Source organism: Bolinopsis microptera, chromosome 6 (assembly GCF_026151205.1).
Source record: "Bolinopsis microptera isolate Bmic1 chromosome 6, MBARI_Bmic_1.0, whole genome shotgun sequence".
Taxonomy (NCBI): domain Eukaryota; kingdom Metazoa; phylum Ctenophora; class Tentaculata; order Lobata; family Bolinopsidae; genus Bolinopsis; species Bolinopsis microptera.
In genome coordinates, this window is record NC_087077.1 from 2,414,875 (window position 1) to 2,431,018 (window position 16,144).

The window sequence follows — 16,144 nt, forward strand, 5'->3', positions numbered from 1 at the left end:
TGATCTGCCTTGATTCATCCTTCAGCACAGAGTAAAGCTCCTTTTTTTATACATTATGATTACAGAGGATCTGATATTTAGATATATATTGCTGTGCTGTAAAAATTGACTTTATTTATTTATTTATTTTAGAAGAAAATTTTCGTAGGATATGGCGCTAGTGAATACTCATTACAATGCACAGTGAATATTCATTGCAATTTAAATTCGCCGGCTAGTGCTTAATTTTATTATTCTGTCAATGTCTTGTCACTACTCACTATATAATTTTAAAATGTATGAACGATGTATTATGACACAGGCTTTAGCCTATTTATTTTAGGTCATACCCAGTAGTTATTTGTTACTAGACATCGTGTCCAGATTGGTCTGAGGGCTGTAATTATTGATATGGTCGACTCGTTATACTGATGCTAATGAAAATGTCATTTACGTCATAGTACAGTAAAACCCCGATTTACCGCGGAGTAAAGGAAACACCCGCAGTAAATTGGGGACCACGGTAAATCGGGGTTTCACTGTAACATCTAATTAAAAATAAAGTCTAATGCCCTATCATAAGTTCATGATAAAATTGATGGAGGAGCAAAGAACTTCCTTTGCATTTCTTTAAGCTTAAAATGTAAAAGTAAGCATTATCTTAAAGTAAGCATTCAAGATAGACGTCAACGTTACGATGATCAAATCGGAAATAAAGCATGCATTCCTTCACCATTGATAAGTACGATAATATGATATAACTGAGCATGACTTGATGAGATAATATTGAAACAATAACCACTCTACACTCCACACCCTACAGACTCTATTTTAGCAGTTTTTAATGCAGCATATTAATTACAATACAAAACAAGATTCATAGCACATGATATTACAGTAAACTAATAAATTATCAATTATTAATTATATTAATCATAATATAATGCAATATAAATATTATGAGTATCAGCAAAATCACTGCGTTATTGAATACACTTCTTAATATTAAGAAGCTAAAAAGACACACACACACACACACACACACACACACACACACAGAGCATACAGTCAACAATACAGTGACTTTTTGGTACACAAAATAAGCTATTCTAGACAAGTTTTATCATTAACTATGAGATTAGACATATATTATTATGGTGTGGGGATTAAGTATGTAAGTATAGTATTATAGAGAGGTGGTATTATTCAATATTTTACACCTTTTAAACTAGTCTGATGTGATAACGGCTCCTTTTAAACTAGTCTGATAACGGCTCCTTTTAAACTAGTCTGATAACGGCTCCTTTTAAACTAGTCTGATAACGGCTCCTTTTAAACTAGTCTGATAACGGCTCCCGGGCTCTACAGTATACAGAGTAGTAGTACTGGGATTCAGACTTACAAAAGTAGTTTGTAGTTGTCAGGTTATCCGTGATATGACCAGGTTATCCGTGATATGACCAGGTTATCCGTGATATGACCAGGTTATCCGTGATATAATGACCAGGTTATCCGTGATATGACCAGGTTATCCGTGATATGACCAGGTTATCCGTGATATGACCAGGTTATCCGTGATATGACCAGGTTATCCGTGATATGACCAGGTTATCCGTGATATAATGACCAGGTTATCCGTGATATGACCAGGTTATCCGTGATATGACCAGGTTATCCGTGATATGACCAGGTTATCCGTGATATGACCAGGTTATCCGTGATATGACCAGGTTATCCGTGATATGACCAGGTTATCCGTGATATGACCAGGTTATAATTGCTAGTCAGTTTCTCAGGTTTAACCAATACAATATCTTGCTAGGAACATGATTTTTGGCAGATCACCTTCTACTTAGTTGCTTTGTGCTTTAGTGTTCCACAGAGTATGTGACTCAGCAGGTTAATATTACCATGTAATACAATATGTTACCACACTGTTACCACACTGTTACCATGTAATACAATATGTTACCACACTGTTACCACACTGTTACCATGTAATACAATATGTTACCACACTGTTACCACACTGTTACCATGTAATACAATATGTTACCACACTGTTACCACACTGTTACCATGTAATACAATATGTTACCACACTGTTACCACACGGTTACCATGTAATACAATATGTTACCACACTGTTACCACACTGCTACCACACTGTTACCATGTAATACAATATGTTACCACACTGTTACTACCCTGATTAACGTGTCAACTGTAAAGTTGCCCAACCAATATCCGCACTAGACCAAACCAAGACTTTCCTCAACGTATAAGAGCTTTAAAGAGTGTAGCATGAAGATAAAAGCTTAAAGTAGAATGTTACAGTCAGACCTCTATATCAAGGCTTAAAATTCAACTATCGCTCACAACTAAAAGGATCTTATTGAGCTATTTTTGCATAAATTTTGAATTAATCAACGTTACAGTCAGCACCGAATCGTCATTAGATGTCAGTTTTAAGGCAAGTTCTATTGTGACTATCTGAATAACCAGCACGAACGAGGTTATCTTTATATTTTCTGTTCTAAAGTTCTAAAGAGTGAATTAACTAAAACTTTCTACTCTGCCTGCTGGGAATAACGAAGGTCCGACTGCAAGAGTAGCTGTAGATATTTTGATAAATTCAGTAATATTTAACTGATTCAATAATGAAGAAGTCCACATTGCCTAAGATCTAATGTCCGAAATCTAAATCTGATTTTTAGAGTTTTCTGAAAAGCAAACAAATTAATTAACGTGCCCATGAAAGTTACTCTCAAGAACCAAAAAAACCTACTTAAAATTAAATATTATTACTTATATTTATATTGTATTCTGTATCCTTTTGCAAGAGTTTAATATAATCCAATTACCGGTCAATTTGGCACCCAACATGATATAAATAGATTACAACCAAGGCCAGCTCACGCAGTAGTCTCACAAAGTAGATGTGAATAACCATCAACAACTCCTGTCGACAGGAGAGGTCAAGTTCACAACTTGACACCTGAGCTGCTAGGATATCTGTGGTTGTTTCTTCTGTTGGTCTTAAAACTGACACTTAGATTCTTGCCAGGTGCTATTTGGGCACCGTGCATCAATCTGACTGCTTCGAAGGCGGAGTCATATTGTGGCATGTTGACGAAACCAAAACCTTTGCTTTTACCGGTCTCAGAGTCAACCATGGCGTTAATTGAGGAAATGGCACCAAAGGGTGAAAATAACTTAAAAATGGCAAGCTCGTCTGCATTTTCCTCTAGATTTGCAATGTACAGACTCCATCCTGAAAGAAGAAACTTTCTGAACAACTTGTTTATGCGATGATTAATTTTACAATCTGCCTACAATACAAATTAACAAAAATTACAACAATTACAACTTCTAAAAGCTAGTTAAATGAGCCTAACTACACATAACACATTACCAGTCCTAAGCTACCATTAAAAACCTCACCTTGTGTATGATGGAAACAGTTAGAGATCATTTCCTCGGTCGGAGCGGGTATATCATGGTTGGGAGGGGGCTGGTCCGGGTTTGGGGGTCGTTGGGCTTGGTCAGGAGGGTGATTGTACATGTTTACAGGTGCGTTTGTAGGAGGGTAGTTAGGATAACCCTGACCGTCTCCGTTGTGACCGTTGTTTTGTCCACCCATCGGATTGAACCTGTGATAGGAATAGTTCAATTTTTATTAATTAATCGCTTACACAAGCAAAGCAGGGAGTTTAAATAACAAATGGGCCGATTGCCGTATCATTTTAAACCTTGATCACCACCTATAAATTAAAAACGTCTCAAAAGAGCTGTACCTGTTGGAGGGATTTTGGCGGTTTCGGATCGGTCCGCCAGATTCTTGGTTGTTGAAACGACCGGGCATGTTGGACACTCCTCCTGCTATAGTAACACTATTGTGAGAATTATAGCACTTGTATTTGAACTTATCATTTCCAAGTACTCATTTCAAGTACTCGATCAGTTGTAATTTGATTACAGATTGAAAAGTGTATTTCATGAGGATGAGCGTGATTTAAAGCGATTTGAAATGGTACGTTACAGTTATAGTATTTTGTGGTGATATTACTTCTGCGTTAGGAATAAATTTATACAGGCATATTAAAATTTCAAATGTTATGATCTAATGTTGAACAACATCGACATCAAATATTTCATTAGAGCATTAGATAAGAAATACTTTAAAGTTAAATGAAATCAAAATACTACAATATTCTCCAATAATATCTGGGTTCCGATATGATTCAATTATCTGTAAGTATGAGCTCTTATCAGTTTTATCGGTGAACAGCTTGTACTTGATGGCGCCTAGCTCAGGTTGAAAATGTAATTTTTTCAATGGTGTAACTGTTAAATAGCGAAGCAATATCACAAGTCCAAGCCTTCCCCACAGAATAATCGACGATTGTAACAACTGCAACGGTTGCCCATGAAATCAGGGATTCGATAAAAATGATGTGCGATGACGGGGGTGTGTGTGGACCCACATTCCACAACTCAATAAATTGTTTGGTATTTCAAAATATGGTGCATGTTCGGTGCTTTGAAATGCATGGTCGTCTGAATGTGAGTCAACCCATTTTTGATGTGAAAGTTTTATGCTCAACAGATTTTGATTGTAATAAAAGTGAGGATACTTGATCGAGCTGAGCCCCTGATTTATTCTAGAAAATACCAAGAGGAACGGGTAGGTAGGGTAGGGGGCCTGTAACTTACAGGCTGATCGGTTAGCAAATTTGATTTGTAAAGGCTCAGTAGGGCTGAAAAGACAGGAACCGTGCAATTCCCTCAGGGCTTGTTCTGCGTGGATCTTCTCCGCAAACTTCACAAAACCTTTACACCGACTCTTCCCAGCTGAAATTTGACAGAATTGAAATTTGGGTCTATGCACAGTTGGTAATCATGCCCTAATAAAGAATAATAATGATATGCGAATAATCATAATATGCAATAATAATATTATGTTATAGTTTTTTTGTGTGCAAAAATCGATAATCATTTAATCGAATAAATAATAAATATTATGTTTATGATCTGCACATAAATAATAAATATGTAGTATTATTATATTCATTCCGTTGATGACGGTTTGTCATTATCTGAAGAGCGCTTACATTGGTCTTTCATGACCCTTGTAGAAACAATTGGGCCAAATCTTCCAAAGAGCTCATGAAGTTGAATCTCAGAGAAAACCTCAGGAAGCTGGGTGACATACAAATTAGTTTCGTCAATGTCAGAGTGTGGTCCCGGCACAGGGTTCATCGGTGGAGGTGGCATGTTGGGGTAAGGAAAGCCCGCCTTATGCATTACTACCACAGCTAGAAGATATTATATTATAGATTATATTGGAGTAAATAGTATTTTAGTGTACAAGATAATAATATTATTTTATGAATTTATGTGGTTTTAAGTTCAAAATGTGGAGTATTTTCCATGTTTGTTGATGTTGTGATTCGGTGATTTTGAAGATTGGTCTTGAATCCAAATAAAACTTCAGTGTTTTTAAAAGCGATTATAGTAATATGATATATTATATATTGATATAATGATAAGATAATAGTATAATATTTTAACGAAAACGTATTATATGCTATGATAACATATCATAAAGTAGAGAGAGCGATAAATATTTTTTAATATTTTTACTAGATAGGTAATACGTAGAAACAGAAAGCTTGATAAGAACCAACAGAACAATATTGTAACTTTTAACGCAGCTTTTAAGATTTTAAAGAACTTATCATCATATCAACACTATCTATCATAGTATAATTGCCTTAGGTCACTCGGTACTACAGCACCGGCCAATAAAGGTTTCTTCGATGCATTCGAGGTTAATTGAGTTCAAAAATAAATGTCTATGAAGTATCAGCTATTGGCTAGTAAAGTTATTTATAGGGATCTTTTCATTCATCTAAGATACTTCAAATTACATTTAATTTGTGGTCCGGGTCGCAATAAGACATTCGTTGTCATTATGGGTGATTTATTTTTAGAAAGTTTACACCTTTATTGGAAAGAGCACCTAAGACAAATATCATACGATTAGGAATTCAACTTATCACTGAAATAATATCAGGACAAGTCAATAAAGAAAAGATGCTATAATACTTTTTTATATTTTTGGTTATTATAAAGAGTAATAACTAATAATCTATAAGTAGATAAGTAGATAAGTAGAGTAGAATAATATGTTAAGATATATCAATACTTGATTACATACAGATAAAGTAAGTCGATAAGATTAAGAACTTATTATATGTAAAGGTAAAATCATATCATATCATCCATATCATATAAGATGCAGGACTATCTTTCAAACATCGTGTTGTTAACCACCTGGTTGTTAAAAAGTCGCCAATATTTCTATTTCAAACAGCAAAAAAAGTAACTGACACTGAACTGTAATTTTCAGAAAACAGTAAAAACTGTTTTTATAATGCAAAAGCAGTATAATTGATAACACTATAATGTACTAGAGTTACTCATTTCGCAATATATTTAACAAACGGTGGTCACAAACGATGTTTTGCAAGACTTCATGCATCCTGGCTACAAGAGTTTTATATTAGCAAATCATAATTCCCATATTAACCATAGCTATAGTATGTGCCTCATATCTTTGTATTAATCCATAAAACTATAATGTATTCCATGTATTTGACTAAGCTCTAAAATATTATCATATCAAGCTCACCAGCTGTTGTGACAAGGCAATAGAGGCTGGCAATTTTTGTTTAAGGACATGATAACGATGCCTGCATGGTCCCAAGCTATAATCTAAATTGAAGATGAATAATTACGGAACTTGAGAGTAATTTTTGTCAGTTTTAAGTCAAACTTTGAATTCGGTTCCGATCATAATAGAAGTGCCGATTCAATTTCCCTCGGATAAGTTTCTGATATAATGGTGTATTAAAATAATACTATTGTTTTCAATAAAAATGTTCGCCTTGCCATAATCTGATAGTAAAGTGTCCTCCATTACCTTATTAGAACAGCCGGTGAACTTTATATAGCATATTATAATGTCCATTGTAAGCCAAAGTTCTCTTGAAAAACTAGCTAGTACTCTAGCAGTTATTGATAAAAGAACAAAGACTTCGGACTCTGAAGATCAATATTTTGAGATAGCATAACTTAATTAACAACAATTCGTGTAGCAACATTTTTATAGTTTGGAACAAACAATAGTTGGAACTGCCAGCTATCCTCTGACATGGCGAGATATTGTAACTACATATTCGTAACACATGTTATTGGGGACTTCTCAGAAGAACCTGGCATTTAAGGCTCTAATTTGATCTACAGGGTCGATAAAAGAACAGATATAATTAACATGAAATCATTCCCTGAAGTCAATTGCAGTTTTTAAAAGGGCCTGTTAGTCAAAGTTATTTAGCAGATGTAGCTTTGGCAGTTCCTTTATCTTATCTATTTGCACCAAACTCAAAATGAAAAGCTGAATTAAATACAATAAACCTCCTCTCAAAAGCACCAACAAAATATTACAATTTAAAATTAAAAATGATAAAAAAGTAAAAATTTGTTAAGTTGATTAAACTTATTACAATCTAAATACTTTCCACCAAAATAAGTTCTACCATTCAAGCACCTTCAATTTCATACTACATAGCTAAGAACTTGCAAAATTAAAGAGAACAACGGAAGATAATCATCATACGAATAGAAGCTAAACTACGTTCATGATATAATGATATGATAACAATTTTCCTTTGTTACACTGACAGTAAAGGCCCAATACTTTTTAAAACCAAACATCACATGATGGCCTTGGTCAGTCAGTTGAAAACTCTTTTTCAATAAGTGGCTTAACGAAAAATGTTTATCCTTTAAACATATTTTTATACAACTACCTAGATCATGTCTTGTCATTATTCTTAAAAACATGTGTTCATGCAAACTTACAGTTTTAGAATTGGAGCTCCGATCATATAAAAAATTGGGTCACCATAACAAGTACGAAATGTTTTGAATGTTTTGCCATTGGTATTACAGTCCATTTAAATGAAATTCTATCTATAATGCTTGTTTTATAATTTATGTGAAACAGCAAAAAACCTTTTCTTCATCATCATCAACATGCACTACATAAAATAAGATTAACAATGGTTAATTGAAAAGTTAGTAGTTTTGCCAAGACTTTAGAAAAGTGGAAAATATGGAGTTAACTCAAAAGATTGTAACATTGTCCACTTGATACATTAAAAGAATGTAAAACTTCATATCTCATAAATGGGTAGAAGTTTGCCAACAACTTATAAAAACTTGTGAAAATGGATAGAAAATTACAAAATCATCATTGGATGGTAAAATTACGACCACTATCCCAAAATTAACAATTGCATTTGTAAAATTTCAAGTTAATTCAGTTAAATAACTTTTCTGAAAATTATGGATATGAAAGCTAAAATTTGAATCCAATTATTTAATTGCTGTCAACAGATGGCAAACTGATAATGAAAATCATAAGCACACTCAATAACCAATTATGCCCACTAGCTAAGCTGTGCCACCTTAACGATACAAAACCCTTAATATACCACAGGCCAAACTTGCAAAGTTTGTTTCCGAAATATTTCAAAATACACTACAGCAGTATAAAATGTATTCGTGGCTGCATCATCATACCTCCAGAATCCAAATAACTATCTTTGATAAAAGAAATTGACCAATTTTAACAAACTTAAAGGAATGCTCTGACACACACCTTCGATCAATAGACAAGCTAAAGTTTACAAAGTTTTAGATTGCATTATATAGGAATTGAAAAGCTAAAATTGGTAAAACACAATACCGCTGAAATGGAGACAGTGTTGCAGAGATACATTCTCCAGACAGTGGACAGCTTGCCTGAGGGTCAAATATCATAATACAATAATATTCAATTCCTCAAACTTTTGTTACTTTGATAACTTTTGTATTCTAATTACTATTACTTTCAATCAAACAAAATAATCAGGCCTCTTTAATTATGATAGTTATGTGAACACATACACAAACCATGCAGTGACGACTACCAATAAAGCAGGGTAAATTACTCACTTGAAATATTAGTTCTGTCGAGCTTTGAGGGAATTTTTCTTGAACTCAACTTGAATAAGATTGCCATGAACTGCAGTGCCATTCAATGCTTTGATGGTAAGTGCAGCTTCTTCATAATGGGGCATGTTGACAAATGCAATTCCTTTGCATGTTCCATCAGGGTTAGACATGCACTTCACGCTACTAATGGCTCCAAAGGGAGCAACCAACTTGTACAGACCATGTTCATTCATGTTAGGAGCGAGATTGCACAGATACAGGCACCATCCTTGAAGAGGGGAGTAAGCAGACCGAGCAATTTCTTGCAGTTGAGGGGGAATAGTGTTTTGGATGGGGGAAAAGTGACCTGACAAAGGATGATCCCTTGCAAAGATAAGATTCCTGTGCCCACCTGAAGGATGAGTAGTCATCAAAGGATGGAAATTCTGTTGAATTTGAGGGTATGCTCCGTTGAGATTGTCTCTCAAGGACTGATTCATGGTGAATATGTGGTTGGTTTGGTTCTCTATCTTCTGGTACTTTTCTGAGGGCTTGTCTGCAAGTTTTACCTGAAGGGGGAGACTGCCTCCAGCTGGAACCTTTCCATTTAAACCTTCAATAGCTCTAAGTGCTTCCTCATTAGTGTCATAGCGGCAAAAAGCTATCCCTCTGCTTTGGTTATTAGCATCCAAAAGCAGCTTATAAGAGATGATGCGTCCATACTCATGACACATTTTGGTGATGTCTGCCTCAACCAGATGAGTAGGGAAATTTGCAATGTAAATGTTGGTGTTCTTTATTTTTTCAGATGGAGGCCTTGCATAGTTGACACGCATTATTTTCTCTCCAATTTGGAGACCATCAAACTCTTGCACAGCCTTATCTGCAGGTTCGGTGTCAAAATATTTTGCGAATGCATAACCCATACTTCTTTGAGTTGCCTTGTCCCTAATGATTCTAACATATTCCACAGCACCTAATCTAGAGAACAGGGATTTGAGGTATTCTTCATCAATGTCAGGAGGTAGATAATTGAGGATGAGGTTTTTCCTCTGCTCAGGTGTCAAATCAGGGTGGTCTAAAAGAGTAGTCATCCTAAATTGTAATTGTGATATTAAAATTCGCTGTTAATCATTACACTATATAAAATAAGTAATAAATAAAAATAACAAATGTTTGATAAATCTGAATTGAAGTCTATTTTAAACACAGTACTGGTTTTCTTGATAAACTTGGTGCTGTGCATGTCTACTGATTTTCAAAATCCAGTATAGAGAAATCCACATCCAACACCTAAAATTTCAAAATGCAACCTTACAAATGTAAAGAATGTACTGATTTTGAAAAGCTAGAACATCTTTATTTTGGATCTAGGAAACGGACATTTGAGCTAACAAATAAAGAAGAGCCGAAATACGTTATAAAATGATACATCAACCAAATATTATGAGGAGTGTGCTAGTTATAGTAGCAGTTAGAAGTGTACGTGAGAAGGCAAAGGCATGGACCACCCCTATATTCAGTGTCTCCTTCAACCTGATAAGTGATACCTGAGAAGAAGAGCTACAAGGGATAGATGATATTTATTGAGAAAAATTTGTATATCAACCAAATTTTTACATCAACCAAATGCAATGGGTAGAGCCCAGTTATAAACTGGGGAAATGGTCCATTGCTACCAATTTTAATGTAAATTACGTCCAAAAAGAGATATAAGTGCTACCCGTAATGTCATAACTAAGCACCATGGCCATATAAAATCATACCCTGGTACAAAATAGTGTATTGAAGGGCTATATACTTTGTAATACTACACAAACTTGTACAAATATCACTGCATCTTAGAATTTTCTAAGATTATCAAGTACCACTGCCCATACTCCCTTTATGAGGCTATCAACATTTCAAACCGTGCAACGAGTCTCACTGTTATTCTCGTGAATAAATCAAATACCTTTTTGTTTAATGCAGCCAAGCTTAAGTTAAATTCAAGCAATTGCTTAGAACCGTCCATTAGCTTGATAAAACTGAGAACAAAAGCACTATTAATACAAGCACAGGCAGCTGACTTAAAAGATACTTGGACTCCAAACAATTTTAAATTGTAGTCTTCAAATCTAATTGCAGCGGCACACACTTACTATTACTATCATGATTGTACTATAGACAGAAAATCTTTCAAATCGATTTTGGGCGCTTTTTAACCATTTGTTGTAATGTTTTTAGATACTAAATATCTAAATTTATAAAATTTCTTATCGGAATGAATTAATTGATATTTAATAATTTATTCGGTAGGTTTATCTGGTATTGATATTGATTATATTGATATTGTTATTATTGAACGAAGCTAACTCTAGACATAGTTAATACTACTTCTTTTAAGAAAGGGACTTGGAGTATAAACGACCAAGTTTGCATAAATTTCTATCCAACCAAGAACTCAGGAGGCAAAGGTGGGTGCGTAAACTTTTGGTCTGCACTCTCCGATCCTGTATCACCCTGGATTCTTCTCGACGTATCTTTGTAAAAGGTATATACCTTCTAGTCAATCTCTTGCTACTCCAAGTCCCCTAAGATATCTGATCTAAAGTTCGTGCTAGTTATATATATATAAAATATGTTTTTGTCTGCTTTAATTGATACTAAATAAAATTGTTGTTTTCTTGAAATTGTTGTTTTCTTGAATCACAAGGTCAACGGAACACAGACATATAATATGACCATAACTGCGATAAAGGCCTGAAATGATTAGCGAAGATAGGTTTTTTCTAGCAATACTGTAGAATAGTACTGTGTTCACAGTACACGACAATGTAGATGAGATTATTCAGATGAGTATGCCGAGGAAACATTTTACAGAATATGTCCAATGTCGCATAGATTTATTGGATCCGTAGCTACTAACGCAGTACATACAATTTTTCAAAATGTATCATGCTAGATAAGTACACACAGAAAATACATCCGATGAATTTTCCAAATCCATTGGCTTACTGGATCCATTGATATAGATAAGCTACCATAAATTGTAATGTACATTAACTTTATCTACTTAAATTCTTTGACTAATGAGTAAGATAAAAAAAGGCCGACGTTAAAGTAATTATTTGATTCATTCATATCCTATCATAATTCAAGAAACTCAATTTTTGTCAATACAATACCACTTTTGCTTTTAAAAAGAAATTAGTATGCTTCAAGCACTTGTTATTATTTTAGCGAGTTAATGATTTATAACATATGGGAATCGTTTTAATTTTAATAAATTTCCTAAATTTTAGAGCAGAGGAATAAATTAAAATTGTATTGTCATGCTTAATTAACAAAGTTTGTTATCCGCAACTTGTATGCATATCTCTGCGGTATAGTGAAAATCGTTATTTGATGCGCAGCATGCGCCTAGTAGTGCATTGTGTTACAATTGCATATTATTTTCATGGTTCAAACATCAGATTATTTTATTTTATTTTTGAATTTAAAAATAAAATGTCAAACCTAATATATATTTGTATCACGTGGTGACCCCCACGGTCGCTTCACCCTGTGTCGCTTCACCCTGTATCGTCTTCGACGATACAGGGGGAGCCGCGCACTTCGTGCGCGTCGGTCATACAACGTATGACAATTATATATATAACATTTCAATATTATCAGTTTGCGCGGCGTTGTTCAATTTCGAATTCATCAAATGTTTATTTTTGCTAATATTTATGATTGTAAACATTATGTTGTTATTATATATATTGTTAAAGAATTTTTGATTTTTGATTGTTATTTTCTTTAATTTAAATTTTTTTGATGTTTAGGTTTTTGATGTTTAGGTCTAAATTTTTTATTTATGCATTGCATTTGCATTAAAAGCTTAACAGAACGTAAAACAAAAATTAGCTGGATCAATGCGCGCGCATGGGTGTGTGTGCAAGCTGCGGTACATCCGGGCGCCGCCACCCTATTCAGTTTTATGCTTGTCATACGATGTATGACCCGCCGCGCACGAGTGCGCTGCTCCCCCTGTATCGTCAGGACCTAGTGAAACGACCGTGGGGGTCACGACGTGATACAACTTTATTTTGCTAACGGACCTTATATAATTTATAAAAATATGCAATATTTGTTGATTACAAAAAGTGGAAAATTAAATTTTATATTATATAATTGCTTAAATATTGATTACGTAATATGTGAACGACCCCTAACGATGAGCTATGATATACCGTTCATCTTAGATTATTGGATCAATCTTATTATAAGATACAAGGATACAAGGATACAAGGATACAAGGATACAAAAGTGATAATTATTTTATTGAATTCACAATAGTTATAATTCTGAAATAATTTAAGGTTACACAATTCTAGTTATTTACAGATGTGTAGGGATAAAATAGAAATGTTTTATAAAACTATTTTTGAGGTCCTATAGCATTATGCATTGGTAGTCTGTGTAATAAGCGCCAAGCCCGAGCACAGAACTTTTTTTCTCCGATTTCGATAAATTTGGTACCAAAAGTTGTCTAAAAATGTGAATAAAATAAATCCACCGTGTAGCAATTTTCGGAAAAAATGCTACACGGCGCTTGTTCGCCGCGCGTGCTTTTTTCGCGCAAATTTTTAGTTTTTGGCCTATAACTTTCACATTTTAAATTATTATCACATAGTTATTATGGTATCGTAATCAGCTCATCGAGACGAAACTTTTAGTACTAATATTTTAAGATTTAAAGGAAATTTTTTTTCAAAAGTTTTTAATCTGAACACAAGGGTCCCCCCTTGTGTAAAATTTTGAACAAATTTTCGAAAAATTTGGTGCTTTAAATATTATAATTTTGGTATCAAAAGTTGCGTCTGATTAAGCTCATTACGATTCTGTAAGAATTATTTCAAAATATTCAATATTTTAGGAGTTATAGGCATTTTAAGCAATAAATTAACCATTTTTCGTCCATAGTACACTTTTGCAATGCACAGGAGGCCCACATACATCTCAACGAATCGTGCTACACGGTGAATTTTCATTATTCACAGTTAAAGGCAACTTTTGGTACCAAATTTATCAAAATCAGAGACAAAAAATTCTGTGCCAACTCATGGCGCTTATTACATAGACTATGGCCAGTATTTGAGTGGAAATCTGGGCTCTTATAGTAGGCTGTAAAATTTTCGTTCACAGAGAGAATTGAATGGATTGCTCTTGCTGTGGCAGTAAATTTTGTAGGGTCTAGTGTTTTATCGGATAGCAAACCGGCTAGGTCAGTAATATTTTTGGGATGGAAGTTAAATTTTTCTCTAACTGATAGGAGGAGTAGAGTAAAGTATTATATGATTAGATTTTATAAACGAACTTGGCACACAAAAGATTATAATGCGGAGGTTGGCTGGCTCTTCTATAATAAATACGACATTTAAATTTACACAGTGCTTGCTAGAGATAAGACAAAATATTATCAAACTATACATGCAGCATGAGTAACTGGTGGATAAGCCTTCGGTAAAAACGGATCCGGAAAAGTCAATGCGGCACTCGGGTCTTTGGTATTGTCGTTGGTATATTGTCCATTATCTACGTTCTGCTTTCGTAGTTTAAACAATAGTGAGTTCTAAATATACAGCTTTAAACCGATTAAATATGAATGAATGAAATACCTGACAATCCGCACTCTTATAATCCAAAAGCATGAGTAACTCTTAGACTTTGATGTATGATTTCTAGAAACTTTAAATTAAATTTGGTGCTCACAGGTCGTCATGAATATGTGATCGCCGCATAAGGTTCTGTAAATGCGCAGGGCACCTTCAAGATTAAATTATTCGCCTTACTGAGGCAGTCAACCAACGCGCGGCTTTATTTTTATGATATGATATGTTTTGATTGTTATTACCAAATACCAAAATTTAAATTTGTTTTCCTTTAAAAAATTTGTTTTCCTGTATGTATATAATACGATATTCATTGATTGTAAAAATGCCGTTAATAAAGTTTTTGTTTAACTAACTTTAAGTTTTTGTTTTCTTGTTGGATAATGGTCCAAACTGCTTTTTGCAGTGAAAACCTCCACTGTGTAATTTTATCTAATGAGTGGTTTTTACTTTTACCATTTATTTTTTAGTGAATTGTAATTTAGTGAAATATTTTGTTACCCCAGCTTTTAAAATTTTTTACCATTTTCATAGCATTTAATCCATTGTATTGATTTATTAATTTTTCGAGGGTGTCTATCCTTATAGCTAGACAATTACCATTGCTAAAGTTATCTGTATACTGTTAGAAACATTTTTTTAAATACTAAAAAAGATACTTTTAGAAATCTTTAGAGGGTGATTAACCACATGTAGTTTCATAAGAACCATTGCTGGATATATCTTTTTGAATAACTTTCCGCACAACTTCATTACACAGACGTGTACTTTCACTGAGATTCGATGTATCCTTAGCTAATCCCTAGACTAGATGTCACTGGGGTCAGATTTTAGTGTTTCACTGATAACTCAATAGAGAAGCATTTTCACCCCAGATGTCGTGTTGGGTGATTTGGAATTAGCATTCCAAAATGCATCGATTCAAGTTTGTTCTTACTGCCATAGGATTTAGCACACTCGATTTAGATTTTTATGCAGTAAACATTTTTTGCAGTTAAAATTGGGTTAGAATATTTAGTAATTTGCACTCAAATTTTACAGACACTCTGGGCATGACAACCATTGGTGGTCATTTCACCATTGCGGGTCGTTCACCATGGGGGTCGTTCACATTTTATTATTAGCCCATTTTTAACCCCCTTCCCCTCCGTAATCAGTTTTACACAGCTATTGCGTTGAAATTACACTAGCGTAATCATGAAGAAACCCCCTCCCTCCCCCTCAGCGACTTCGTAATATGTGAACGACTCCACAGCTACAGGGTGATAGCATTTTCCCGAATTTCAGCTCTTTGTGTATTATCCTGTCTACTTGAATGTTCTAATGGACGCAAACAAATATTTGGGGGTACAAAATGCTCCCAGAAGGTGGCAAAAAGGTGTATAGGGGCGGCAAAAAGCTGTATGGGGATGGCAAAAAAAATCACCGGATCGATCGGCATATAACTATTAAAGGTACGTTTCGCCGCTGCATAAAAGTC

At 34.3% G+C, this 16,144-nt stretch overlaps 1 protein-coding gene across 1 annotated transcript; it reads right to left on the minus strand.

Moving 5' to 3' along the window:
• Nucleotides 1–2,867: 2,867 nt before the first annotated feature.
• Nucleotides 2,868–10,119, minus strand: LOC134816949 (ELAV-like protein 3). The gene is made up of 6 exons (XM_063826008.1): nt 9,056–10,119; nt 5,094–5,297; nt 4,696–4,833; nt 3,777–3,861; nt 3,424–3,632; nt 2,868–3,253 (listed from the first exon to the last, which is right to left on the minus strand). The coding sequence occupies exons 1-6, from the start codon at nt 10,116–10,118 to the stop codon at nt 2,964–2,966; spliced, it is 1,989 nt and encodes a 662-aa protein (XP_063682078.1). The 5' UTR covers nt 10,119; the 3' UTR covers nt 2,868–2,963.
• Nucleotides 10,120–16,144: the final 6,025 nt, after the last annotated feature.